The sequence below is a fragment of the Panthera pardus genome, unplaced genomic scaffold (genome assembly GCF_024362965.1).
Source record: "Panthera pardus isolate Hobbes unplaced genomic scaffold, ASM2436296v1 HiC_scaffold_12, whole genome shotgun sequence".
Lineage (NCBI taxonomy): Eukaryota > Metazoa > Chordata > Mammalia > Carnivora > Felidae > Panthera > Panthera pardus.
The window spans coordinates 625,815-653,798 of record NW_026526677.1 but is presented as its reverse complement, the minus strand read 5'-3'; the positions used below and the strand labels follow the sequence as shown (position 1 = coordinate 653,798).

The following is a 27,984-nucleotide window of genomic DNA, read 5'->3' as shown; positions in this document are numbered from 1 at the left end:
TCCGGCTTCGGCCCCGCCCCCGGCCCAGCGTGCCGTGCGCGGCGGCGACGCGCCAGCGTCCTGGGGCGGGACTTCCGGCGGCGCCTGCGAGCGATTTCCGTCCGCGCGCGAGGGTGGTCCGGCCGGCCTCCGGGACATGAAGGTGAGCCCCGCGGCGGCCGGCTGGGGTGGCGTCCGCGCCCCGCGTCTCGGCGCCCGCTCCTCCTCCTCGCACGGCCTCAGTTCCGCGCCGCGAAGTGGGCGCGCCGGAGGCGCGTGCGGGCAGGGGGCGCGGGGGAGCGCGGGTGTGAGAGGTGGGTGTGGGGGGATAGGTGTGAGGGGCGGGAGTGAGCGTGTGGATGGGTGTGAGAGCGGGTGCGAGTGTGAGGGGTGGGTGTGTGGGGGGGTGAGAGCAGGTGTGAGCGGGTGGAGGGGCGTGAGTGTGGGGCGGGAGTGAGACGGCAGGTGTGAGCGGGTGTGTGAGCGAGTGGAGGTGTGAGATTTGGGCACGAGGGCGTGAGAGTAAGGGCCCGAGTTGGAGGCAGCGAGTGTGACCAGCACGCTCGGTGTGGGTGAGGTGGGGGACACCGAGGGTGGCGGCTGCCCCGTCCCCGGAGCGCGGGCCAGATGTCCTTGTGCGGGTTGGGCTGGGGCGCACTTGGCTGGACCCCTCTTCGCTCAGCCCGGTGTCTTGAAAGCTGTAGACTTTCCACGCAGGAGGTGGCTCGTGGCCCCTCGCTTCCCACAGAGCCGGCGACGGTGGGCTGGTGGCAGCACTGGACCTCGAGCCACGGGTGGCATCCTGTGTCCGTAGCTCTGTTGAGTTAGGGAGGCACGGTGGCCACGCGCCACGTACTCTTCATCTCTGAGCGCCATGAACTCCAGTTCCTGTGTCCCAGAGCCCGACGCGGAGCACGTGGTCCATAGATGTCAATAGATGTCACCAGGGCTGTGGTCGTCCCACCGCAGCCTTCGCTCCCCAGAGCGTGCTCGCCCTCGCCCAGGAATGCGGTTGGCTCCACGGCTGGTGTGGCCGTGACCTGCCCAGGGGAACAGCAGCACTCTGTAAGCCAGCAAGTTGGCTCGTGGTCCGGCCACGTGTAGGTCACGCCCCCGGGGCGCCACCAGTCCGCGGTTCTCAAACTGCACACCACTGAATAGTGAGAGCAACTTGATGGTAAAATCAATTTTTTTTTTCATGTTTGTTTATTCTGAGAGAGACCGAGCACAAGCAGGGGGAGGGGCAGAGAGAGAATCCCAACCACGTTCCACGCTGTCAGCGCAGAGCTCGCCGCGGGGCTCGATCTCGTGAACCCTGAGACCACGACGTGAGCCGAGATCAAGTGTCGGACACGTGACTGACTGAGCCACCCAGGCGCCCCTAAATCTCTGTTTCTTAAAAATGAAATAGAGGGATTGTGCGTGTGCCACGGAGCAGGGTTAGCTCTGATGAGCGGCTTCCCCCTGGTGCACACGTGCTCCGGGCCGCGGCCGACTCTTACCCTGCGTCTCAAAAACCACCTGAAAGTCACTGCTGTGACTCGCCGTCCTTTGGTCAACACGCTGCTGACAGTCCTCCCAGAGCTCGGAGCCCCTGGAATAGTGGGGCTGTCGGTTGTTAGCGCAGGTCTGAGACCCCTGCCTCCCAAGGGCCCTGTGGGCCACCCAGACATGAAGCGGTCGCTACGCACCGCACCCTGCGGGACCCGCGCCTCCCAGAGATCATTGGTGTGTGTGGAAGAAACACCGACGCGAGGGGGCGCAGGTGTGGGGTAGGGTGGCCGGGCCCACGCTGCACAGCAGGGAGCCGGGTGTTGCTGCCGCTTGAGCCCCCCACGTGTCACGGTAGCTCACGCTGTGTCCCCAGCGCTCGTGAGCAGCCTGCTCGCGTTGCCTCCAGGATGGTGTGGCAGTGCCAGTTCAGGCCTTGAGCTCAGCGTGGCTCCCCTTCCGCTTCCCTTTCCACTGTGCACAGAGGCTGGCGGGGTCCGTCGTCCTTCCCCAGACTGGCCCCATCTCCACCCTTTCCTCAGGTCAGGGGCCGGGCAAGTCACTGGCCGAAGGGTCTCTGGGTGGGTGGGCAGCAGGCGGGGTGGCAGGCCGTGGACAGAGGGCGAGAAGGCCGCTGGGGCACACCCTGGGCCACTGTGAATTGCTTGAGGACCACCCTCCCGCTTGGTTTCTCATCCCCTTCCATCCTCAGCGACCCAGACCTCTATCCTGGAGCTGAGAAGGAGCCTGAGGTCATGGAGCAGACCCGGAGGGGCTGGGGTCAAAATTGGGGGCCTCCCCCCCACTCCCTGTGGCTCAGCCAGCAGGTACAGGCGTCCCTGCATGCGTAGAACCCACCCCAGCTCTGCAGCCCCTTGTGCAAGGCCTGTGTTCTGGAAGCACATTGGTTCAGGTGCCTTTCTGGCCTCATGGTGGCTGGGCTTCCTAACCCCAGCCCCTCCTAGCTTGGCGGCCGTAGTCTCAGCCTGACCGGATCAGTATTGTCCACCCGCCCCTGCTGTGACTGAGGGAGCCCAAGTCCTAGCTGTTGTCACCAGAAGGGAGGGCGGCAGGAGCTGTTGTCCTTGATGATTCTGATACCACAAAGTCACCCAGCAGAGGGGCTGCTGGGGAGGGGTGGGGAGGGGGCAGAGGATGACAGTCTGACCTGGTCTTTGTCTCCCTCCCCATAGCCCCTTCAGAGCTGCCCCTGTTGCACCTCTGCACGGCTTTGTCCCTTCTGTCCTGCGAAGCCCTTGGGCCAGCTGTCTGTGCCTCCCTGCCTCGTGGGGAGGGACCTCCAGGGCTCCTCACCCCAGGCCACCCCAGGTGGCCCCACGCAGGTATGCTGTAGGTGTATCAGGTGCCGCAGTGTAGAAACCTGCCCAGGGAAGTGACAGCCCAAAGTTGTGCTGCTGTGCTGCTCTGTGAAGCAGGGAGGAGGGCTTTGGGGGGGTAGAAACAGGCTCCTGGCCAGGAGGTCAACGGGGTGGAGGGGATCAAGGGGTGAGTGCTGCAGAGGGCCTGACTTTGCCAGCTCCTGACAGGGCACGCCCTGCCTGGCTAGAGCTCTGGTGACCCCAGGGATGCCCATAGTCAGAGGAAGAGGCCACGTGCCTGCCTGCTGGGCAGGATGCTGGGCTGGTTCCCCAGGACCTGCTGGGTCTCCTCTGGCTCTGCCACCAAGTGGCTCCTTAGCTGGTCTGGAAGGGGCTGTCTGTCAACCAGCACACCTCACACCTGCACACCTTAAAGCCTCAGGAAAGACCCCAGCCAGTCTGGGCCCGCCCGGTACTCCACTGCCATGACGTAGAATTGCGGGGGGCTGGGAGTGGGGGCAGAACCTAAAAATGAACTGCACAGCTCCTGAAAGTCCAGTGCAGGAAAGCCAAAAAGTAGCAGCTGACGCCAAAATCAGAATGATCAGCGGTCCGAATAGCCTGCTCACTTACTTTCTAGCGCCCCCTTTCGTACTTTCTGTATGGTGTGTACGTAACCTTATTTTTGAGAGAGGTGCAGAGCCCGATGTGGAACTCGATCCCAGCGCCATGAGATCATGACCTGAGCCAAAATTGTCAGATGCTTAATGGGCTGAGCCACCCAGGCACCCCATACACAGGAATTTTTCAGTAAAGATGGGATTGTGGGGTGTGTGTGTGCGTGTGTGTGTGTGTGTTTACATTTTGTAGCATTTGCACCAACAGTGCATTGCAAGCCTCACAGCATCTGTCGGTATTCTCGTGTAGGGAAATGTGTGTTACCGTTTAAACAGAGTGGCAGTGAACCTTCTCGTGCATTTTTCACATAAGTGGGGAAGTCCCTCAAAGTGTAATTTGTAACAGGAAACACATGTTGGAAAGTGTATTTGCAACCAGATTGTCATCCAAAAAGATTTTTGCAACTTGAATTCCCAGGAATAGCTTGGGGGAATTGCTGCTGCCCAGGTTACGCCATTAGCTTCATTCTCTTTAGGCCTCCCCGACACTGAGTGTCTGTTCCCTTGATTGCTGGTGAAGCTGAGGTGCTGTTTCTCAGGCTTAGGGCACCTCTGTATTACAGGGTATCTCTGCTATTGCAGGGCATCTCTAGGTACTACAGGGCACCTCTGGGTATTACAGGGCACCTCTGCATATTACAGAGCACCTCTGGGTATTACAGGGCATCTCTGAGAATTACAAGGTATCTCTGGGTATTACAGGGCACCTCTGGGTGTTACAAAGTATCTCTGGGTATTACAGAGTATCTCCGTATATTACAGGGCACCTCTGGATCTGTCAGGGTATCTCTGTATTACGGGGCACCTCTGGGTATTACAGGGCACCTCTGAGAATTACAAGGTATCTCTGGGTATTACAGGGCACCTCTGTGTATTACAGGGTACCTCGGTATTACAAGGCACCTCTGGGTATTACAGGACACCTCTGCATATTACAGGGCACCTCTAGGTATTACAGGGCATCTCTGAGAATTACAAGGTATCTCTGGGTATTACAGGGCACCTCTGGGTATTACAAAGTACCTCTGGGTATTGCAGAGTATCTCCATATATTACAGGGCACCTCTGGATCTGTCAGGGTATCTCTGTATTACAGGGCACCTCTGGGTATTACAAGACATCTCTGGGTATTACAGGGCACCTCTGAGAATTACAAGGTATTTCTGGGTATTACAGGGCACCACTGGGTATTACAAAATATCTCTGGGTATTACAGAGTATCTCCGTATATTACAGGGCACCTCTGGATCTGTCAGGGTATCTCTGTATTACAGGGCACCTCTGCGTATTACAGAGTATTTAGTGTACTTACTGCAGGGAATCTCTGGGTGTTGCGGGGTGTCTTGTCTATTATAAGGCATCTCTGTAGTACAGGGTATTTTTGTATTTTGGGATATGTATAATATGGGGTACTTCTATATTATGGGATTTTTATTACAGGACATCTGTATTAGAGTATTTCTATTCCAGGGTATTCCTTTTTACAGGGTGTCTTTACGATAGGATGTATGTATGAGGTACCTGGGTATTATAGAGTTAGGGGTTTTTGTGCCTTAGGACATATGAATGTATCTCTTCGTTTTCCTTTTATAATGGGGTTTTTATTGGAGTGTCGTTGACTTATAAGAGCTCTTTGTTTGTTACGGGTAAATAATGGGTAGAAATGTGTAGTGAAGTATATTCTAATTTTTTTTTCTGGTTTATTGCTTTAGATTTCTTTTTTGTTTCCTAAATGAAAGTGTCACTTTTTTTTTTCCTTAAAATTCATCCATTTATTTTGAAAAAAGAGAGTGCAAGTGGAGGAAGGGGCAGAGAGAAGGAGAGACAGAATTCCAAGCAGGCTCCACACTGTCGGCACAGAGCCTGATGCAGGGCTTGAACTCACAAACTGACTGTGAGATCATGACCTGAACTGAGATCAAGAATCAGACGCCCAACTGACTGAGCCACCCAGGTGCTCTGAAAGTGTCACATTTTGACATAATGAATTCTGTTGGCATTTTCTTTCCTAACCTCCATCATTGCGGATACACTTGGAAAAGCCTTCTCCGCCCCGAGTTACATATTTTCTTCTAGTCCTTTCTGTGGTTCTTATTTTACGCTTAAACCTTCCAGTAGCCCAATTTCTTTGGGTTGGTGGAGGGCAGTCACCATTTTCCTAGATGGCTGAGGCGATGGGGAAGGCTGACTAGCAGTGGGGAGGCCCCTTTCTGGGGCACCTGAGAGGAACAAGGGGCGCAGCAGTGCTGGAAGCTGGGTAGGCCACTGGGGCTGGCCCAGTGCCACGAGGACCCAGGCCCCGTTGGATGCTCCATTTGACAGAGGGGACACCCCACTGCTGGTGGTCATGTGGTCTGCTCTCTCTGCAGCCCCCTGGGCCCCGAGATTGGACTGCACTGTGACACTGCCACCATGAGGGCTCTCCTCAGCACACTCTGGCTTGCTCTGGCCTGCAGCTCTGTTCATACTACTCTGTCAAAGTCAGATGCCAAGAAGGCCGCCTCGAAGACACTGCTGGAGAAGGTAAGCGTGGTTAGGGGCTGGCCCTCCGTGCCTTCTTCCTGCCCACAGGAGCCATGCGCCAAGGCCTCTGTGATGCGGCGGTCTGTGAGCCAGGATGCTGGGGCCTTGGCCTTCTTGGCAGCTGGCCAGCACTGCCAGGGGCTCTGGCCGGATGGCCTGGGAGGGAGCGAGCGGCTTCTGGTGCTGGGGCTGAGGGTTTGCCCACCTCCCCCACCGGCCCAAATTTCAGCCCTCACCCGTCCTCTGCTTTTTCCCATGCCTGCACTCTCTCGTCTTGCCTTGCACAGTTCTGTGATGTTCACAGCGGTCGAACGGATCGGACATGAGATGCACTGTGCCTTTGCGCCATTTTTCTGGGATGGGAGAGTGAGCCTCCAAGGGTGGGCCTGTCCGGTGGGCTGTGGTCAGCGGCACCATGTTGACCCCAGGACGTGGTGCCTGGCTCGGGAGAAGACCGTTGCTGCTGCTCAGGGCCCCATGTCCTGCCTGACGACAGACCCTGACCACCTTCTCCTGTCGCTTTTGTTTCAGACCCAGTTTTCAGAGAAGCCGGTCCAAGACCGGGGTCTGGTGGTGACGGACCTTAGGGCTGAGGATGTGGTTCTGGAGCATCGTAGCTACTGCTCATCTAAGGCCCGGGAGAGGCACTTTGCTGGGGACGTCCTGGGCTACGTCACTCCAGTAAGCCAGGCCCTGGGGTGGATGGGGAGGTCCCGAGGGCAAGGCGGCCACTGGGGTCTTTGTCCTCACCTCCCTGGGCTACCGCCGTGCAGGTGCAGCGGGAGAGAGGCCTCCCGAAGAAGTGAGAGTCATGCCGAGGGTTTTCTGGGACTTGTCCTGCACAGCACAGGCGGTTCCGTGGTGTCCCATTGCAGAGGTGTCTCAAGGGCCCTCTGTCCCCAGCCGCAAGCCTGTTCACCTGTTCTCCATTTTCTGCCAGTGGAACAGCCACGGCTATGATGTTGCAAAGGTCTTCGGGGGCAAATTCACGCAGATCTCGCCCGTGTGGCTGCAGCTTAAGCGGCGCGGTCGGGAGATGTTCGAAGTCACAGGCCTTCACGACGTGGACCAAGGTTCTCACGTTGCTGCCCATCTGTGCTCGTCCTGAGGGCCCACAAGGGTGTGAGTGCCCGTCCGTGTGTGTGGGCACGAGGATGTGATTCTGCGTGTCTGGAAGTGCGTGTGGAGCTGAGTGTGTGTGTCAGTGTCACAACTGTCTGGCATCAGCCAGAACCTTGCTCCCCTCGGCAGTTTGTACACCGGTCCAGGGAGGAGGTGTCTGGGACAGTCTGGGCTGTCTCAACAGCCACGGCAGCCACTTCCGTGAGCATGCACCCAAGTTCCCTTAACTGTCCCCCTCTCGGGTTTGGAGAGAGGGTGCATTAGCTACTTGTGGAGATCTGAGCCCCGAAGCCGCTCTTCGATGCTGGGAGGGCAGTGCCCAAGGACACACTGGGTAGCACTGGGACTGGGCCCTCGGGCACCCCTCAGCTCCGAGAAACAGTCCCAGCCCCCTTGGAGGCCACTTTTCCCCAGATGGGGCCGATGCCACGATGTCCCCCCTAGTGGCCCAGGGGTCTGACCCGTCCTGACTGCTCTGCGTAGGGAGGAGAGGGGGAAGGGGGGGGCAGGAGTGGGAGGAGGAGGGGGCTGGACCTGCAGATTCTCTCCTGGTTCTGCCTTTCTGCACCCCCGTCGCATGGGGCCCGGCGTTTTCTTCCTTGGGGGTGGGCTGGGTCTTCGTGCGGGCAAGGGGCTGTGTCCCTGCACCGACTGTCCTCTCCCCGTCCCACAGGGTGGATGCGGGCAGTCAGGAAACAGGCCAAGGGCTTACGTATAGGTAAGTCTGGTGGGCCTGGGTTGGCGGGGCTCCCGGCCCTTCAGCTACACACCGTGTGTGTCCCTGGCAGGACTAGACAGAATGACATCAGCCCCACCCGTCCTGGAGCATGCAGCTGGCCAGGGTGTTCCCAGAGTGCAGATGGGGCTAGCAGGGTGTGGGGATTGGAGCAAAGGAGCAGGTGATGGCCGAGGAGGAGGAGCCATGGCAGGGGTGGGGGAGGTTCCGGTGGGGAGACGGTACAGCAAGAGCCAGGCAGCGACTTGCTGAAGGAGCTGGGGGTCCGGGCACTCGGAGACGTGGGGTGTGAGGGGGAAGAGGTCAGTACCGCCTACCGCCCCCCCCCCCACCAGGCCTTGTGGGTGCCTAGCTGTGTGCTCACTCTGCTCTGATGGCCAAGGGTTGCCCTGGGGGCAGGGCCAAGCACAGAAGGGTCACCATCTGTGTGCGGGTCTGTCCCCCAAGTGCCCCGACTCCTATTCGAGGACTGGACTCACGAGGACTTTGGGAGTGTCTTGGACAGCGAGGACGAGGTAGAGGAGCTGGGCAAGACCATCGTCCAGGTGGCCAAGGTGAGGCCGGCTGCCCTGGTCTTCGCCTTGACCACAGACGTCCCCTGGGGTGAGGCCTGCTGCCCTGGTCTTCGCCTGGGCCAGGAAGGCTTCCCTCGGGTGACGGCCAGCTGCCCTCCTGGGAGGGCGCCCGCCCTGCTGGTTCTTCAGGTCCCCAGGGTTGGGGTTGGGGAGGAGGCCTGTGAGGGGACAAGACGCGTGAGCACCTGGCCCCTCTGCTCCTGGCTCCTATGGGGACCCCCGCATTGCCTCCTTCTAAGGGGGGCTTCTGGGCCTGCCGTGACCTCACTGCATGCGTACTGGTGGCTGCCTCCGCGTTGCCTTCCCACCCGTCCCCACCAGCGTCATCGGACCCGCATTCACCTGCCCTGTGCCTTTTCAGAGCCAGCACTTTGACGGCTTCGTGGTGGAGGTCTGGAGCCAGCTGCTGAGCCAAAAGCACACGTGAGTGGGCTCTGTGCTCTCCTGGCCCCCGAGTGTCCTGGAGGGAGGACTGAGGGAGGGCCATCGTAGGGGGACGGGGACAGCACCTCAAGAACAGCCAGGGGCCAGCATCTGGCTCTGACTGTGCTGCTCTGACGGCCTGGACGCCTGTGTGGGTGGTAAAGGCCACGTGATCGACGTCACCCAAGAGTACCCTATGGGAAGATGGGGGCCTGGGCGGTGACACCAGTGTCAGGCTTGGACACCAGCCCACACGCCTCTGCTGAGCACCGCAAAGCCTTCCTGGGGACAAGGAGAAGCGGTCGGCCGGGCGGCGGAGTCATCTGGGAGGAAAGCCGGCCGCCCAGGCCCACAGACACTGCCTGCGCGCCTCACAGGGGCACCCGAGTGACCCGGGAGTGGTGCAGTGTCTCCTGCGGCAGCCACTGCCTGCCTCTGTCGGGGATGTGGGGGCAGAGCGGTGGGGAGGCCTACGTGGTGCTGGGGGCGGCAGAGGCTGGCATCCGGCCACCGGCAGTTCCGAAAGCGGCCTCCCCCCACTTCCCCGCCTGAAGGAGTCCCAGCTCAAAGCCTGAGCCCCCCCGCCCTTGCTTCCCCAGCAGCGAGCACTGGGCTAGGGCTCCCCGCAAGGCGTCCCCCCTCCTGTCCTGCGGCCGCAGTCCCTTCTCTGCCCACTAGAGATGGTGTCCCCAAGCCGGTCTCTGGTCTCCACGTGCAGGGGGAGGGCGTGTTGTTGGCTCTGGCCTGTGTCTGGGGCTCCCTGCCCAGCTTTGCAGCGGCGGGCCTGTCTGGGCAGCTGTGACTCCCACCCCACTTGGGTGCAAGCCCCTAGCCCTGGGAGGGCCCTGAGGCCCAGTTTGTGCAGGACGATGCATGGAGACGACAAGAGCTGAGTCGAGTGCCTTGCTGTGTTTATCAGGAGCTGGCACAGGGCCAGCGTATCAGGGGCTCTGGCTGTTGGCAGATGCCCCCCCCCCCCCCAACACACACCTCTCCTCCCAAGGATCTGTTGTGATCTTTGCAGGGCAGAGGCCCTACCAAGGTGACCTTCCATCACCTTCTGATTCAGCTTCTCACAAGACAGCTGCATTCTGCCTGGGCTCGCAGCACGGGGCGGGGGTTTACCTGAGCCACAGCCAGGATGTAGCAGGCATGTGATGAGGGGGCGGTTGGCAGGGGCAGGCAGGGGGCCAGGTGGAGTAGGGCAGAGAGGAGCCAGTCTGGCAGATGGCTGTGGGCACGTTGCTACCTGGGAGCCGTCTCCCAGGATGGAATGGGCCTGGCTGTGGCGAGGCATGATGGGAACATTTCACGAGGCTGTCCCCACCTGTCACCCTCATTGGGGCTTCTGACTAGGCGTCCAAGGGCACTGTTTCCTTCTGCAAAGGTCAGCCTGGAAAGGCCGTTGTGGCAGATGCTCTGGGGCACATGGCCTGTGTATGATGGGGACAGTGGCAGAGCAGCTCCGTGACACCCGTGTCCCACAGAAGTCCTGTGGGGAGGAGCAAGTGACCTGAGCCAGTAGAGCAGGCAGGGATGATGCCCAGACCTCGTGAGTGGCCAGGTCCTCTCCATTCATACCCAGGGTGTGGCAGGCCTGTTCCCCGGCACAGGGGTGACCGTAGGTTCCCAGTTGGGTGCTGCCCCAGAGGCATGAGACCACCCTTTCCGTCCCACAAAGACGCAGCCCCGGGGCCATCCAGAAAGCCAGGAGAGCAAGTGACAGTGATTGTGCTTCAATGTGACAGCTGTTGGCAGAGCTGATGGAAGCATGTGCTCCCCGGGGATGAGCCTGACCACAGCCCAAGTTGCCTCCTTCTGGGAGAGTCACCATGGTAGCAGGGATCACTCCCACTGAGCCCGGTCTGGCGGTCAGTGACCACCCATTCCCGTCAAGACCACCGGGGCCATGCTGGTGGGGCCTGGAGGCGGGCACTGGGCGCCATGCCCTGGCCACACGGGGGGGCCGGTGAAAGTGCGAGTGCCCCGGACCCTCTGGGGGGAGGGCTCGCTGTGCTCTCACAGTGTTGGCAGGGCCAGGCCAGAGTGAACGCCCAGAGCATGGGGCCACCCCAGAACCTGTCGGTGGCATGAGGGGGACTGGGGTGCCTGACAGACGCTTCCAGGTGATGCTTGGAGCTGTGCTCGTCTCCGTTCCACTGGGCATCCCTGCTGTGACTCCAGGGGCCAGAGGAGCCCATGGCACTGCCTCCCTCCCTGTCCCCCATCTGGTGGCCCACTCCCTGCTGAGACACGCCCAGGCACAAGTGGAGAGTGCCACATGACACCTACCCACAGGTGCTCCTCCTGTGTGTCCCAGGACTGGAGGCGCATCCCTGCCTGGGACAGATGGCTGTGTCTTCCAGGCTGAGGGTGGCCACGTGAGGGGGCTGGGCTCCCCCCTCAGCACAAGACCTGGTTGCTGGCGCTTCCCTCACTGTTCTGGTCCTGAGTGTTTGAAGGCCTGGGCTGACCCAGCCACCAGCAGGTCACCCCCTGGCCAGACGGTGTGTCTGGGAGATGTGATGGGATGCTGCCCAGACAGCCCTTTGTTCCCCATGTCATTCTCAGGGTGATCCCGGGCAGGGAAGGCCAGGGATCAGCCCGCTTCGGGTGGAAGGTGACCCCCACGGGGCCTGCTGGGCTGCCCTGGTGCTCGAGTGTGTGAAGTGCACAGGGCCTCTGGAGCCCATACCTCCAGGGCAGAAGGTGCCCATGACGGGGCTCCTGCCCTGTAGCGGGTCTGGGTCAAACCCCTTGACTTCCTGTTCTTGATCTCCTGGTTCTTTGCAGGGGCCTCATCCACATGCTCACCCACCTGGCTGAAGCCCTGCACCAGGCCCGGCTGCTGGCCATCCTGGTCATCCCACCGGCCGTCACTCCCGGGTAAGTGCCATGTTCGCTGTGGCCGGGGACCCAGGTCAACCCCCTGGGCACGCACTACCCTTTCCCCAAATGTTGGAAGGTGCTGGAAGTTCCTGAATTTGAGGGGCTGCATCTTATAGATACTCCCATCATCAGGTGTGGTCTTGCCACAGTGTAGAGCTTTAGGACGAGTCCACACCTGCTGTGCCCTTGGGAGGTCAGGGCTGTGGTCACAGCACCTTCCCAAAGCCTGACTGTTCCCCCTTCCCAGCCCAATAGGGCAACCCTTCTGGAACCTAGGGAACAGGGAGGCGGAGCCGCCCAGGCCCTAGTTGTTGGGATCATGGCCCGTCTGCCCAGGGTATTACCCAGTGCTGGGCACCAGAGAGGCTCCAGATCTATGGTGAGGACTGAGGGCAGACCCAGAGTCAAATGGCAGGGCCTTGTTGGGGAGGAGACCACAAAGGCCCAGGCGGGACCAACAGGGGCCTCTGTCTGGCCTTTGCCAGCCCAGCCCTTCAGCCCACAGGTACCCACTGGGCTCCCACCTGCTGCCCTGGAAGGAAGCAGCTGGCCCACCCAGCTGTTGAGCGGGAGCAGCACGGGTGGGCCTCTGGGGCCTGTGACGTCCCGCCGTGGTTCACAGGCTGACGGGCTCATAGAAGTGCCAGTTGACGCTCGTCCGGAGTCTGCGGGTCGCTCCAGCAACTGAGACAGATGTTCCCTGGGGGCAGGCCTGCCTGGCCTTCATGCCCCCTGGCAGCCAGCGCATGCCACCCGAGGCCTGGGCACGTGGTTTAGGGCTGTGGTACCCCGCGCCCTTTGCATTTCCTGGGCGTCAGCCTGCCATCTGAATTTCCCCCCGACACTTTCGGGGTCCTTGGTCCATCAGGGTGGGCTGCAGTGGGAGTGGGGTTCACACCTGTGTCCCCAGGCCCCACTGTGGGTGGGGAGGGTCCCACAGGCCGGCATCTCCCTCACGGAGCAGGGAGGGTAGTGCTCAGCCCAGGAGGGAGCCCAGCCAGAGCCCTACCTGTCTGTCCTTCCTCCCACACGCAGAGTGTGTGTGCATGTTTGTGAATATGTGGGGGGTGCACGTGTGTCATGGGGCGGCCCCGGGATGGGCTCTTGGGACTCTGAGGTTGGAGCTGGACCTGGGGCTGGAAGAGGAGCTCGTGCCCTGGGAAGACCGAGTGGCAGACTCTAGAGCCTGTGGGCATGGCTGTAGGTGCTTGGTGCCCATTTCCTGGGTCTCCCAGTTTCTGTGGGTGGTTTGGGGGTGGGAGGTACTTGGCCGGATGGAGACCCTGTTGTCCTCTGGGCTCAGGAGCCATCTGTGGGATGGGTGCAGGAGGTGCTGTCGGCGAAGGTAAGCTCCTAGAGGCTGGGGGCATCTTAGGCTAAGAGCAGGTGCTACCCAGTCCTGCAGCGCCCCTACCCCCCCACCCCTCCCCAGAGCCTGGCAGTGTCTGGCGCATGTGTGGGGCAGGGTCTCAGAGGGTGTGCTGGACTGTGGGAAGGTAAAGGGGCTGGAGTACCCTGAGGGGCCACCCCTGGGCCTGGCTTTCCCGCTGGTGCCCTCTGTGCCCAGGCATCTTACTCTTACCTTACCTGGGCTCCTGGCACCTAGGCAGAAAGTACGTGACCGGCCCCTCATCCTGCAGCCACCGTGAGAGGACAGTGGCGGCTGAGGGGGGCTGTCCAGAGGGAGGGACCGTGGCCAGTGTGGTCAGCACTGAGGGTGGGGGGCTCTAGGCGCTGATGGGCTCACGGGCTGTGCTGTCCCAGCTGTGAACCAGCCCAGCCTTTTCCCCCCGAGGCTCCGGCTGGCGGTGCCCCACAGGAGCTCATCCGTCTTGTTGGCGTTTACCCCACACGCTCGCAGATGGCCGCCCTAACGGACAAGCCCAGTGCCTCTTGGCATTCTCGGCAGAGGACTGGCTGCAGCCCACAGAACAGCAGCTCCCGGAGGGAGTCTGCGGTGCCTTTCTCCTGCTGTGGGCCATGTCTGGGACTGTTGGCTCAGGTAGCCACGTTGACCTTGAGCCCTGCCCTCAAGGTCACAGCCTTGCCTCCAGCAGACCTGGTACTCTGGAACTTTTCGTCAGCCTCACGTGCAGGTGGAGACACCAGCTCCGGGTGGAAGAGGAGGAGCCACAGGGCTGAGTAGGCGAGAGGCAGGCAGGGGCTGGGTGACCGGGCCCGTGGGGGGGCAGGCGTGCGTGCTCCAACAGCAAGAATGTGGACGGTGACCCCGCCTTCCACACGTCACCAGTTAGGTGCCCCATCAGGGCTACTATGGGGGCAGCTCTGTGGCTGGTGTTCAGGGGCTGGGCAGCGTGGCTGGTGGCAGGAGCCAGTGGCCATTCACAGAGCCTGCACCGACCCCAGGGAGGGTCAGCCTGGGGAGGGCTGGTCAGGGGGAGGACTTGAGGTTGACCGCTGGTAGGTGGCTGATTTGTGGTGTCGGGGGGAAGATACCAGCAGGGGAGGGAGGTGGAGGGTCAAGCTACTTGCGCAGGGCCGTGGGGGGTTTGAGAACTGGGGAGATAGGGCAGGACCCTTTCTGGAGAAGAGACCAGTTGGCCCCATGAGAGGTGGGGGTGACTGCAGCAATGGGGCTCAGCCCCCGACATGGCAGCCAGTCAGGGTGATGAAGGAGGGAGGTGTCCACCACATGGGGGTGAAGCGGGAGGGAATGAGGGACAGAGGGTTGGGAGTCCTGCAGGAGGGACCAGGCCCTAGAGGCACACAGAAGGGAGCTGCCAGGAAGAAGCTTGAGCAGAAGATAGACCCCCAGGTGGGACAGTGGGCCACCCCCCATCCGGACCAGCGATGTCAGTGTCCAGGAGAAACTGTCTAGAGGCGCACTGCATGTCTGCCATCTGGCAGCCCGGAGAGGGAGGCCAGGGCCGCACGAGGTTTGCTGGGCCCACCCCTCATCTGCAGTGCCCTCCTGCCTCGTTGCTGGCAGCTGTGGGGTCTCAGCCTGAAGGGGCCTGTGTGGCTGCCCAGCCTTCCAGAAAGGAGGAATGCCCGCGCTGGGAAGAGAGTGATTTGGGAACAAGCGTCTGCAGACCAGGGCCATCCCAGGAGGGTGTGGGAGTCCAGCTTGTGGCAGGCGACCATATGGAGGACCAGCCCAGAAGAGCTAGATAACCCAGGAAGGGTATGGTGGGCACAGGGGAGGGCAGACTGTGGGATGGACTCCATGAAGCTTCTAGAAACCACCCCTAACAGGGCGGCCACTGGAATTAGCAAAGGAGGAGAGGCTCAAGGAGTCCTGTCTGCCCTCGACCTCAGCAGTCCTCCCTAAACTGTGCACTTCTCGGGGCGGAGTATTGAAAACCCGTAGCTCCCTGTCCCCCGTGGCTGTCAGGAGTGTCTGCTCCAAGCAGTGGCGGGCACGAAAGCGGGTTTGGTAGGGCCTTCTCCCAGCTCATTTCTCTGGGCCTCATGCCCGCCTGGGTCCTGCCGCAAGCTGGCCTTCCCTGCACACCTGGGTGGGTCCCCTCTCCCAGTGGAGCAGGGAAGGTGCCAGGCCCCCCAGAAGCCCCTTGGGTACTGCAGCAACTGCGACACGGGCCTAAGGGGTGCACCCCCTGCTGAACCATGCTACAGCAGCCCACAGCCCTGCTTTCCCTCCTGAACCACTGAATCCAGAAATGGCAGGACCTAGGTGTCCATGGGTCCTTAAGTGAATGTCCTACCTCGAGACAGGTGAGCCTTTGAAATGGGAAGCGTTTTCCTAAAGCTGATGCGCCCACTGTTCTTGTGGTGCTCCAGGCCAAGGCCCGAAGGGTACACGATATATTCACATGGCTGCCCGTGGCCTGTCTTCTTTTTGCTGGGGCCTGGCATCTTCTGGTCCACTTCGGGGGCCTGTCCCAAGTGTGGCCATTGGGGAGCATGGCTGTTGTTGCCCAGCAAAGTATTTGCCTCCAGGTGCATCCCAGGGTGCCCCTTTGTGTCTGGTGCTCATCAGAGTCGGGACTGTGAGGCCATCGTCCGCTGGCTCTGCTTCTCTTCAGGTCCTGCAGGTGCCCCGTGTCTCTGGGGGGCCTGGGCCCGGCGTCCTAGCTGCTCCCCCCAAAGGCAGCTGGAGAAGCTTTGCTCTGGGCTGGAGTGGGGCGGCCTTGAGACAGGGTCCTGTGGAAGGGATGACCATCACTGAGGTCCCTGCAGACACGCTTGACCAGGGTTTTGGGGGTGCAGGCTGAGAAGGGGGGTCCTGTCTCAGGTGGAGAGCCCTCCTGGGGATGCTGCAGTCTCCAGCATTGCTGCGGGCACAGCCGTGGGCTAGACGATGGGCCACCTGGGCTCTCGGCTTACCTGGGGCACCCATGCCCACCGGTGGGAATGGGGCTGTCCCGGAGCTGGGCTGATCTCGTGGCGCCCTTGGATGCGTGGCAGGGAGGGCGGGGACAGAGAGAGAAATGAGCCTTTGCTTGACCTTCGACATGGGGCTCGACCTGCTGACCTTCCCGGCCCACCCCTGCTCTGGGAATGTGGCCCTGACCGCTGTGGGCGCTGTCCTATAACTGAGTGACAAGTTACCTTGCAGGGAAAGTGACTGCCCCCCTCCCAGGGTATAGGGTGGAAGCATCATGGTCTGGGAGCTCTCCCTTCTCCCCCCCCCCCCACCCCAAGGCAGCTGGCTCTGTCCTCAGTTGGACTCAGGTGTCAGCTGGGCTGTGAGAGGTGGGCAGTGGCAGCCATGCTTCTCTCTGCAGGACTGACCAGCTGGGCATGTTCACTCACAAGGAGTTCGAGCAGCTGGCCCCCGTGCTGGATGGCTTCAGCCTTATGACCTATGACTACCCCACAGCGCAGCAGTGAGTGTGGGCACCAAGGGACCCCGTGAGCTCCATGGCTTGGCGCAGAGGTGCTTGCCTCCTCTGGGGCCTGGACGCTGGACACTCAGAGGGACAAGGCCTGGCTTCCTGCCAGCGTGCTTGGGGCCATGCCGCCGTCAGCTCTTGGCTCCAGGGTCACAGAGGACCCGAAGCCCACAATTGCCCCTGCATTGGGCAGCCTTCATGTTTTGGGGGCCTGTGCGAGAGGGCAGTGGGCAGCCCTCATGGGACCACCATCCTGGGTTGTCCCTCTGTGCCAGCACAGTGGCCGCGGGCACTGGACCCGCCTTATCGCCAAGAAGTTGCTCCCGTGGGCGGGGGTCACTGCCTCGAAGGGAGCCTCGGGTGCAGACATGTCACGGTGCTGCCCACTGCCGTTTCTGTCCCCCGTGGAGGCCCCGGGCGTAGCAAATGCCGGCACGGGTCCAGCTGGAGGCCACCGTGGGAGGCCTGCTGTCTGCTACCCTCCTTCCCATCCTGCCCCTGCCTGACACCTCTGCCTGCTGCTGAATCCCGCTCCCCTCTCACCCCTGCAGGCCCGGTCCCAACGCACCATTGTCTTGGGTTCGAGCCTGCGTCCAGGTCCTGGACCCCAAGTCCAAGTGGCGGAGCAAGATCCTCCTGGGGCTCAACCTCTACGGCATGGACTATGCAGCCTCCAGGGATGCCCGTGAGCCTGTCATCGGAGCCAGGTGAGCCCAGGGCTCCCCACTACGTGGGTGACCTCCGGTGCTGTCCTGCGCCCCTGGCCCTCATTCCAGTGGGTCTGTGTGTCTCCTGGAGGTGGTGGCTTAGAGCAAGGGAGAAGGCCTGGGGCAGTCTGACCCCACACGCCTGGTGCCTGTAGGCGGAGCCTCTGAGCCTGTTGGTTTGGGGGCCCCATCCCAGCACCGCAGCTGGGACCCCCGCCTTGAGATCACCCCCCGTCCGTGGGCACGCAGACCACCTCCCGACAGCGAGGGGCACGTGGGCCTGGCCTGAGAGGCGCTCATGCACTTGGCGTCGTCTCCTGCCCGACAGCCCCCGAGGTCTCTTGCCTTTCGAGTCCGTTGGTACCAAAGTTGTTTTTCTTCACGGTGTTTTTTGTTTTTCTTTTTAACTGCATTTATTTTGAGAGAAAGAGAGGGCGTGAGCAGGGGAGGGGTAGAGAAAGAGTCCCAAGCAGGCCCCGCGGTGTCAGCACAGAGCCCGACGGAGGGCTCCAACCCATAACCTGAGCCGAAATTAAGAGTCAGATGCTTAACTGACTGCCACCCAGGTGCCCTGGCTGGTATCGAATTCTTTTCAGCTTTGTTTTGCGTTGGTTTTCTGGAAGATACTGATGCTAGGGGTGTGGTTCTAGGCTGTCCTGTCCAGTGAGACCCCCCCCTCCCCCAACGCCCGGTGGGATTTGATTAGCACGCGACTTCCTGGGGTTTTATGTGTTTTGTACTTGGTTTTCATTGAGCTTTTGGGACCTGTGTATTTGTACTTTTCGTGAAATTTGGAAAATCTTTGGCTGGTTTCTTCAAACGTTTTTTTTCTGTCCCTTTGTCTTCTTTTTCGGGCCCTCAAGCATGTGTGAGGTCACTTGATTTGTCTCCTGCCCCCGATGCTCGTTTTGTTTTCCTTTTTGTGGGATGTTTGTCGGCCTTGTCAGGGGCGCTGACTGGTGTCTCTGTCGCGCCTTCCGTGGCGTTGCAGCCTGTGCTTCCCCGTCACATCCAGAAGTTCGCACTGGATTTTCTCTTGCGCGTGTCCTGCACTTCGCACGTGTGGGCCGGGCTGTGACAGTCGCACTCCGAGGCGGGCCCGTCCTGGGTCTGCTCAGCTGGTGGCTCTCCTTCCCAGGCTCCCGACTGGCCCGAGCTCTGCAGACTGGGGCCCCTAGGTGGGACGCCAGACATTGTGAATTTTGCCTTGTTGGGCGCTGGGCGCCTTGGCGCTGAATCTTCTCAATCTTTGTTCGGGTGCCTGGGAACCGTGTGAGCCGGCCACGGAGAGCGGGTCCAGACGCTGTGACCTGGGTGCACGCCCGTTGCAGCCTGCTGTCCTTGCGGGGGGGGTCTCTGTGGGTCACCAGTTGGGCTGCCACCATCAGGCACACGGCATGTCAGCCAAGGTGGTGCGGGGGGCAGGGGGTGGGCTGCCGTCCGTGGCTGCTCCTGTCGCTGTGCCTCGGTGGAGGGACGGGGGCTGCCTGGTTGGCCCTTGACTGCACTCGTGGGCTTGAAGGGGCTGCTCCCAGTCACTTGCCCAGCGGGCTGGGGGGCTTCTGTTTCCTCTAGGCCCCTCCTGCTCTGTGGGCTGGGCCTCCAGGACAAGGAACAGTGCCCATGAGGGCCCAAAGCCACCCCTCACCTCAGCTGACCCTCCACTGCCCTTCCACGAACCCCGAGATCGGCCATGCTCGGAAGTGGTCACCCTGCCAGGACCATGTCCTCTGGGTACACAGCTGGTGCTGGGGTCTGTGCTGCCCACCCCTGTCCTGGCCCCTGGCATTGGCCACATTCTGTGTCCCTAAACCTGGATCTGCCCCTCTCTGCCGAGAAGGGCCTTGGGAAGTGGCGTGGACACGGCGTGGATGTGGCGTGAATGGCAGGAGCTGGGGAGAGAAGGCCGAGGAGCAGCTCCCCGGCTCCAGGAGGGCTGCTGTGGTGCCTGGCCAATCGCTGGGGCGTTGCCCCATCTCCCAGCAGCAGAGTGGGCTTCTCAGCACCCGGCCACCCCTCCCTGAGAGCTCCCTGTTTCCTGTCTATCTGTCCTTCTGGCCGGGTCCCCTAATGCACTTCTCTGACATGGGATTGCTGAGAAAATTCCAGAAGCATTGCTGGTGTCTCCGCTCTTCCCCACAGCCTTGACCGGGTGCCTGGCCCAAGGAGGCAGTGGGCAGAGCCCCATCCAGAGCTCGGGCTCCCAGCACCGGGCCCCAGGATTCCAGGGAGCTGCCGACCGGTCAGCCAGGGGTAGGAGGATGAACCCCCTGCTGCTGAGGGAGGCATCATGCAGGGCCCCCACGCCCCCACCCGCCTCTGCTCCAGCCTCCGGCTCCGCTGGCCCAGGCCTGTGGGGGGCAGGGGACTTAGCCTTGAGGTGCCGCTCAGCCACCTGTGCTGCCGTGCGCACACCACACGTGGGGCTTGGACCTCAGATGGTCACCGTCCCCCAGTCCTGGAGGCCGGGGCCCCAGGTCCAGGCGTGGGCCGGGCCGGGGCCTCCAGAGGCCTCTCTCCTTGGGTGTGGATGGCTGTCCTCTCCCAGTGTCCTCACGAGGTCAAACCTCTGCTCGTGTCTGTGTCCTGATCCCCACTTCTCCTAAAGATCCCCGTCACCTGGGATCAGGGCCCACCCCGATGACCCCGTATTACCTCAGTCACCTACGTAAAGTCTCCATCTTCGTGTACACTGTTCATCTCTGTCCCCACCTGAAGGGTGGAGAGTTACTGTTTACTCACTAAACTTTGGCCCTGCAGCACAATGGCAGGTGGAGTGTCAGGCTTGTTAACCCCGCATACGCGGTCCAGGGGTGTGAGTGCTCACCCCCCTCCCCTGCCTCGCTTCCCAGGATCCCGCGAGCAGACGGCAGCTCCAGCCCCCAGCTCCCGCTCAGCAGGGCCACGGCTTACACACCTCACAGGCCCTACCTGGTGGGTTTGCCCCACAGAGAGGGGCTAAGGGGCCTCACAGAAGTGAGAGGCCTGTGGCAAGCAGAGAGGGTCAGTGCCACAGCCTCCGGGCACCAGGCGCTGCCTCGCCTGGGGACTTGGAGCAGAGGAGGGGTCGAGTCTGCTTCCAGGGAGGGCCATAGTGGAGGGCTGCCCCAGGGTCCCCTGCACGGACCCGGCTGTGTTCTTCTCCACCCCAGGCCCCTTCCTGCCGAGCTGTGGAATGGGACCAGGCTTGGTGCCCTGAGACCCGGCAAGAGACTCTGCCATCCCGATGGTGGCTCCTGGGACTCTCCTTATCCCCCGGGCCACCTCAGGCTGCGGGTCAAAGGGTCTCAGGGCACAGGCTCCCCAGGGCAGAGAGAGCTGCTGTTCTAAGGAGGGAGCCTCGGCCCCAGACAAGGTGGGGGAGGGGCAGGCACGCGGCCCTCACGAGGCCACTCCCCACAGGCCCCCCGACGCGGCCAGACTCAGCGATGGGAGACCTTTGCCAAAGCGGGGTCTCAAGCGGAGCACGATTCCCGGTGCAGCACCTTCCCTGGGGTTCACGTCACAGGGAGCTGGCCCCGTGGAGGACTTGCAGGGCTGAGGGGGATCAGGAGGGCCACCCCCTCCAGGAGAGGGGAGCCGAGCCTGGAGAGGGGTCACCTCCCCTACAGGCCAGTCCCAGGGTGAGAGCTACAGTCCAGGAAGGATGTCGTAGAATGACAGCAGCTCCTGGTGCAAACGGAGGACACACCCAGATGGGGCGATGGACGCTGGCCCCAATGTGGTGTGAGCCTTCTCCCCACACCCGGCAGAGGGCCCCCGTGGGGGTCCTTTGGCCACAGCCTGATTCTTCCGGGCAGTCCTCCTGGCCTTCAGGGAAGGAAGGCCTGACACACATGCCCCTCTCAGGGCTGCGTCTCTCTGATCCAGCGAGCCAGACGGAAGAGCTCAGCTGGCTCTACACTGATGCCTTTGTTTGCGGGGGGAGGGGAGGGCTCAGGAGCAACACCCCAGAAATGCAGTTCACCAGGATGCCACCCTGGCCAGTCCCCCCTTCCCTCCCCTGCAGAACCTGCTGTGGCAGGCCCTGCTCCCCGTGCAGGTGACATCGGGCCAGGTGTAGGCCGCCGGTGAGCCCCACGGTCACTCAGGCTCTCTCCAGCTCTGGCGCTGACGGAAGCCCTTGCAGCCTGCTCCAGGATTATGTGCCCTCCCTGTCTTGGCCACTCCGGCACGGAGACCTGGCCCTTTGTGGCAGGTGTCCTCCGCCTCTTCCAGGGCAGTGGGGGATCGGCCGCCTCACCATCTGCTCGGCCTCAGACAGAGCCAGGACCCCGTGGTGGGGCAGGAGGCCAGCCCCTCAGGCCCGGCGTGTGGTCTCCCGGCCTCTGCCAGCCAGGCTAGCGTTCTGTGCCCGCCAAAGGGACCTCAGGGGGCCCCAGTCTGCAGTGGCTGTTGCTCCACATCCTGAGTTTCCCTCCCTCCCGACTCACTGGTCTCTGTTGGCCATCCCTGGGCCACACGTGGGCCTTTTCCTGACCGTGTCCAGGCTCCTCCATATGGCCTGCTCACTCCCTAACTTCAGGGAGTTTGGGCAGCTGTGAAACGCCCCAGGAGGTAGCACGAGTTTAGGTGCTGGTCTGCGGGTCCCCGTGCCTGCAAAGCCCCTCTCCTGAGAGGCTGTCCTGCTTCCTTGCAGGCCCAGCCTGGCCCCACAAGATACCCGGCACCAATCCACATGGGCCCCTGTTATGTACCTTCGGGGCCAGCAATCCCCACCCTGCTGGGCCATCTCCTGCCCCTGCCTGGGGATCCCCAGCTGGAGCACAGCCAGCTGGGTCCGGAAAGGGCGGGTCATGCTTGGAAGTCTCCTTGAGAGCCGGGGTGCCAGGGGCTCGGGGAAGGATGCTTCCCAGCGAGGCCAGTCCCCGTGACCTGCCAGCCCCAGACGACGGTGCTGGGCACCCAGCTCCCCCCAGTTGAGGACAGCAGGTCTGTGTGAGGCCCCGTGGGCAGGGAGCTGTCGGGGAACCTCGTGGGGATGCCTGCTCCGTGGGTGTCGCTGTCCTGTGCCCGGTCTCCCTTCGGCGGCCTCCCTGGGTGGCTTCTCACGGCCGCCTTCCTGTGGCTCTGTGCCTTCTCTCTGTCTTCGCGCCTTGGTCTGTGTCTTCCTTTCCTTCTGCTAGGTCCTGCCTCCAGGCACCCTGGTCTTGTGTCTCAGCCCTGGCCTCCTTGTGTGCCCTGCTTGGCTTTAGAGTTGCCTTTGTCCCTGCTCGGCTCCCCAGGGGTCTTCTGCTGTGGGCCTGTCTCACTTTGGAGGTTTTCCTCCAGGCCTAGCCCGTGAAAGGCAGCTGGGGAGGAGCCCTGCTGCCTGTGGGTGGGCCCTGCAGGTGAGGGTCCTCGTGTCACCCACAGAGGAGCGGCTCATGGCACGGGCCTGCGTCAGGGAGACCCTACCCTGTCCACATCTAGCCCGAGAAGACGCAGCAAGGGCCCAGCCCCAGTGACAGCTGCTGGGGCAGTGGGGGCGGGGGCAGCTCGGGGGACTCTGGTGGCAGTGGGCAGTGGGAACAGTAACAAGGAGAGGCCACTGGGCACATGGGTCCCCCTCTGCGTGTTTATCAGGCCCCCTTGCCAATGGGAGGTCGGGTCTGGGCTGGCAGGGACCCCTCCTGAGGCTGGGGTGTGGGCAGGTCCGGCACGAGTGGGTGGCTTAGACTCGGTCCAGCCTGTCCTGTGCCTCTGGTCTCGTGGGGCAGGGCTCCTGCATTGAGTGCAGGGAGACCTCAGGTCCCACCAGTGAAGGTGAGAAGCCACATGCCAGTTTCCTTTGGGGTGGGAGGCACCCCCCTCCCTCTGTGGTGGTCCCGCACACGTGCACCCTCATTGCCATTTCCGTCGGACCCTTTCTCTGAGCCACTGCTGGTTGGTCTCCATGGGTGTCCCTGTCCCCCACCCCCCCCCCCCCCCGCTCCCCCATAAGGCCCAGGAATGTCCTCATCCTGGTGAGGAATGTTCTCTCCTTGACGTTCCTGGAACCCTTAGGCTAGGTCTGGTACCTTTTTTTTTGGGGGGGGGGGTGGTTTCCACACTCCATAAACTCGCCGTTTCAGAGGGTGGGGTGCCAGGGCGTTTGTCTCAAAATTGTGCAGCCAGCACCTCAAATTCCACACTTTCCTCCCCCAAAAAGCACCCTTGGGCCCTCTTGGCAGTACCCCCCACCCCCACCCCAGCGACCCCAGTCTGCGTTCTGTCTGCGGGCTCGCCTGGTCTGGGCGGTTCTTGCAACCAGAGCTGTGCGGTGTGCGGCTGAGGGCTCACTTGGGTCAGTTTGGGGAAATGCTGCCGCCCTCACTTTTGAAGTATTTCCCCTCTTGCTTCTCTCTCTGGCTCCCACCTCCTCGTTTGCCTCCTCTCCCTCTCAGACCCTCCCCTCCCAGCTCTGGTCTGTGCCCAACCGTGCCCTCCCCAGGGTTTGCTCCCCACTGGCCTCTCTGTGTCCCTGGGGCTGCACTAAGGTGAACACGGGGTCCTGTGTGCCCCCAATCATGTCACCTAGAGGGGAGCGACCCCAGCCTCCGTGCCCTCCACCCCCCAGCCAGGGCCCATCCTGCAGCATCTGCCCACTACCCTGGCTTGGGACCCTGGGGACTCAGGGGCAGCCTGGGTCAAATGCCCTGTCCTTTACCCCCCACACACACACCCTCCCGTCTGGCCCTGCATGCTCTGCCCTGCACGTCCTGGATTCTCACAGAGACCTCAGACCAAAAATTGCAAATAATGTGAGCGAACCGAGAACCTTGTTTTAATTAAGGGTAATCTACTAATGTTGGGTGGTTGGATTTGCAGGGCGCCCCCCTTGCCAGCAGGTACCCGTCCCCTCCTGTCCGGCACTTGTCTGCCAGGGGGCACTCACGAACCCGCTACTGGGAGGCCCGGCCCTCCTGGCCCAACGGCACCTTGGGAAGTCACCTGTCCTCTGCATGCGTCTAGGCGGCCGGGGGACGCAGTCTCAAGCCCCTGGCTCCTGGTGGTCAGAAAGGACTGCTGTGGGTGTGAGGCAGCCCTGTCCACGGCAAGGAAGGCAACGCTGGGGCAGCCTGGCCTCCGGAAGGGCACGGAAACCACCGCCCCTGCCTGCTGGCCCCAGAGAGCTGGGCTGGGGACCTCCGGGGACTGTCCCCAGGCCCCGCTCTTCCTCAGAAGCCTGTGGTTTGACCTGAATGCCCCGCACACTTCCTGTGGCGCTCAGGGCAGTCGCGTGCCTGGTCTGCTCCGTGTACCTTACAGAGGCCACACCCTGAGTGCAGGTGCCCTCACTCTGTCCACTTGGACACTCATGGTGCAGATGTCACAGCAAGAGGCCTGGTCAGGACACCCAGCCCCTTGGTGCAGTCTCTCTCCCACCTGCACAGCCCAGAGCAGTGAGCTCACAGGCTCCTGAGGTCGGAGCCGTCTGTCGCGTCTCTGACCGTCCCCCACCCCTAGTGCACATTCACGGGGGGCAGTGTCCCGTGCCCCATCCTGTGTTCCTGTACGTGTGTCCGGGGCACACGTGTGGTCCTCGCCCGACTGTGACAGCCTCAGCCACCGTGACCCTCCCGGTGTCAGGCTGCCTCGAGGACTCCCACACCTCTGCCCGGTTCCCTGCAGGTACATCCAGATGCTGAAGGACCACAGGCCCCGGATCGTGTGGGACAGCCAGGCGGCAGAACACTTCTTCGAGTACAAGAAGTGAGTGTCCGGAGGAGGCCCTAGGTGAGGGCTGTGCACACCCAGGCTGGCCAAGGGCCCCAGGGCCTTGCGCTCGACCCCTGCCCCCGAGGGCTGATCCGGCCCAAGGAGCGGACCCGTGGGGCGGCGTTTCCGGCAGGATCTGAGGCTTCTGCTGACGGGGAGGAGGGCCCCGCACTTCCACGTGGGGTGGGGTTGGGAGAAGCTGAGGTGGGCAGAGGCAGAAGGCTCATCCTTTTGCAGAAGCCGCGGAGGGAGGCACATCGTCTTCTACCCGACTCTGAAGGTACTCACGGGCCCGCCTTTGTGCTGGGGGTGGGGGCGCAGGTACCACACCCCTCCCCCCACAGTGACCCTTACCCTCGGTGAGCAGCGGAGGTCAGCTCGGGGCCTGACCTGCTACTCCCTGGCGGCCGGGGTGGGCGGCTGCCAGGGGGTGAGAGGTGGGGCTGACGCTTCCCGGGGCCTGCAGTCTGTGCAGGTGCGGCTGGAGCTGGCCAGGGAGCTGGGCGTCGGAGTGTCCATGTGGGAGCTGGGCCAGGGCCTGGATTACTTCTACGACCTGCTCTAGGCCTGGCTCCAAGCGGACGTGTGCTTTCCTGAGCAGTGGAGTGACCAGTTGATAAGCAAAATACAGACTCCTCTTTTCTGTTCAGTTTCTGCTGTGGTCCTCGAGCGGTGGTAGAGGGGGCCCGGGCCCCAGGCCTCGTGAGCGATGTGGGGAGGGGTAGCCGGGGGGGGGGGGGGGGGGCGGTGCCTGAGAACCCAGGCCCCTCCCACCCAGCCCTCACCGCTGCCTGTCGTTGGCCAGGTTGGGGCAGGACCAGGAGGCCCTCTCACATGTGGACCCCAGGCCCCTGGTAGGACCTAGTGTCAGCCCAGGGCTGCACAGAGGGGCCTTGGCCTCTCACCGCCCGTGCTGGCTCAGTCCGCTCACCAAGCTGCACACGGCAAGGGTGTAGGCGTCGCTGTAGAAAGCTGGGCTCAGAAAAGCTCTTCTTGTCCGCAGAGGCCCTGGACCCCACGGGGGCAACAGAAGGACCCCTGGGAGCCCTCTGGCACCCATGGGCCGTGTGGTCAGTTTCCACCCACAGGGTAACCTGGCTCCCAGTATGAAACATCAGGAGAAATGCTGGGATTGCCGGTAGCCAAAGACTCTGCCCCCCGGCCCCCCAGCCAGAAGGGCTGCTCACGCCTCCTCCCCAGTAATTAACCTTCGTGGGCTCCAAGCAGCAGAACCCCTTGGGAACCATGACAGTCCAGGGCCCGGAACCAGAGCCCTGCCCGCCCAGACCAACCGGCCAGACGCCGTGTGTGAGTGTGCGGCCGCCCCACGGCTCCGGTCTCCCTTACACCCTTGGGCTTAGAGCTCCAAGCTGGGGGTCGTGGGTGGACGAGAAGCCAGAAGGGCCCCGAGGGGGAGGTCGTGTGTCAGGAGGGGCAGGGCCTTGGGTCTTCCAGTTCCTTGCTGGAGCCACCCTCCCCTCCCGCAGCTGCCCTAGGGAGGAAGCCCGTCTCCAGGGGGCCGGGCTCTGCCAGCTACCCCACTCCCGACCCCCAGGCCTGCTCACAGGGTGGGGCCTGAATAAGCAGACTGGTGGGGGAAGTGTTGTACCGGAAGTCCATGTGCCCGGTTTCCACAGGTGCGTATGTGCCTGTGTGCACGTGTTCACACGTGTGCCTGTCTGCCTGTGGGACGGGGACGCTGACCGGCACATAGGGCCCCACACAGACACCCTGGCAACAGGCAGGAGCACTGGACGGAACTGTAGGCACAGGCCAGTCCCCTCCCCCCGCCAGGGCTGGGGTGCTGGGTTGTAGGGTGTCTGGAAGTCCGCTCCGGAGTTAGGCTCGCGGGATGTCAGGATCAGTGGGCGTGGAGCCAGGCAGGTGACAAGACACTGGGTGTGCGTGGGGGGAGCTCCTCAGTGGGGCTTCGGAAGACGGGACCAGTGAAGGGGGGGTGGGAGCCGGGAGAGGGGCCCTGAGGTCAGACCCCTGGGGTGCCCACAGTGAGAAAAGTGAATCTGGAGACCAAGTACAGGCAGCAGGTGGGGTTTGGCCGGAGGGTGGGGACCCTGGGGAGCATGGCTGCCAAGGCAGTTTGCGGGCCCCGGGGGAAGTGGGGTGCGGGCTGGAGCCTGAGGGCTCACGTGGGCTGCGAGCAAGGGACAAGCCTCCTCCGTCGGTCCAGCGAGGAACGTGCACGCGGGTCTGTCCGTAGGAGCAACCTGGCGGTGGGACAGGTGTGTCTGGTCACATACTTGGACGGGGGGCGGGGGCGAGCTCGGGGAACAGCCCTAGGGCTCCTGGGAACACGGGGTCAGATGGGGACCGCCCTGCTGGACGTGGGCTGTTTCTGTTGGCACTCCGGGAGTTTGCTGCCGGTGGGTTAACCATGTGCCCAGAGATCACGGGCTCGTGCTGGTTCTGGTGGTAGGTTCACTGGTGGTCCTGGTGGTTTCCATGGAGTGAGGACAGGTTGGGAGACGGGGGGGAGGGAGGACTCGGCAGTCTGGGTTGTGTCTGTGGCCGTGGTCAGCGTTTGGCTGCGCGTCAGCAGTGTGTCCACCACACAAGAACAGTGACACTCGGGGGCGTCCCTGGGAGGAGCAGGCAGAGGGCAGCACCCTGGAGCCAGCAGGAGTGGGGGCTGGAAACAGATTCAGGGGCTCCTCCAGGAGACCCGCTGCCCCTCTGACTGGGCCCAGGGATCCCTGCCCGGCTCCTGGTGGCCCCCGTACAGAAAACAGTTAAGGGGCAAAGTTCACAGCATCAGACCCCTGGGGGGCAGGCAAGGCCCTGGGGCTAGATGGAGGGGCCTCCCCGCGGCAGGGGACAGGACTGGAAGAGCCGAGAGTGGGCCAGGGAGGCACAGGGCCGTTCCGAGGCGCCACTGTGCCACTTTGTGCATCTATCTCGTAGAGTTTGGTGGCTGCACCCGCACACGTCCGGGAACTGCACTCGGGGCACATGGTGGGGGGCCACGGCCGCACAGGGTCTGTCTGGGCACAGCACCCCCTCCAGGGGTCACGGCGGCAACAGACACAGG

General features: G+C 62.5%; 1 protein-coding gene across 3 annotated transcripts; it reads left to right on the top strand.

Annotated features, from left to right (window-relative positions):
• The first annotated feature begins 13 nt into the window (after window positions 1–13).
• CHID1 (chitinase domain containing 1) lies at window positions 14–25,587 on the top strand. 3 transcript variants are annotated; one of them, XM_053899284.1, is made up of 14 exons: window positions 67–142; window positions 2,664–2,813; window positions 5,836–5,989; window positions 6,521–6,670; window positions 6,930–7,062; window positions 7,785–7,829; window positions 8,295–8,401; window positions 8,784–8,845; window positions 11,639–11,731; window positions 16,444–16,545; window positions 17,103–17,258; window positions 24,852–24,932; window positions 25,176–25,218; window positions 25,405–25,587. In XM_053899284.1, exons 3-14 carry the CDS (start codon window positions 5,879–5,881, stop codon window positions 25,501–25,503), a joined length of 1,182 nt encoding a protein of 393 aa, XP_053755259.1. In that variant the 5' UTR covers window positions 67–142; window positions 2,664–2,813; window positions 5,836–5,878; the 3' UTR covers window positions 25,504–25,587. The 3 variants fall into 3 exon arrangements, with proteins under 3 accessions (XP_019293194.2, XP_053755259.1, XP_019293196.2); XM_019437649.2 differs by lacking the exon at window positions 2,664–2,813 and having other exon boundaries at window positions 14–142; XM_019437651.2 differs by lacking the exons at window positions 67–142; window positions 2,664–2,813 and having other exon boundaries at window positions 5,873–5,989; window positions 6,930–7,111.
• Window positions 25,588–27,984: the final 2,397 nt, after the last annotated feature.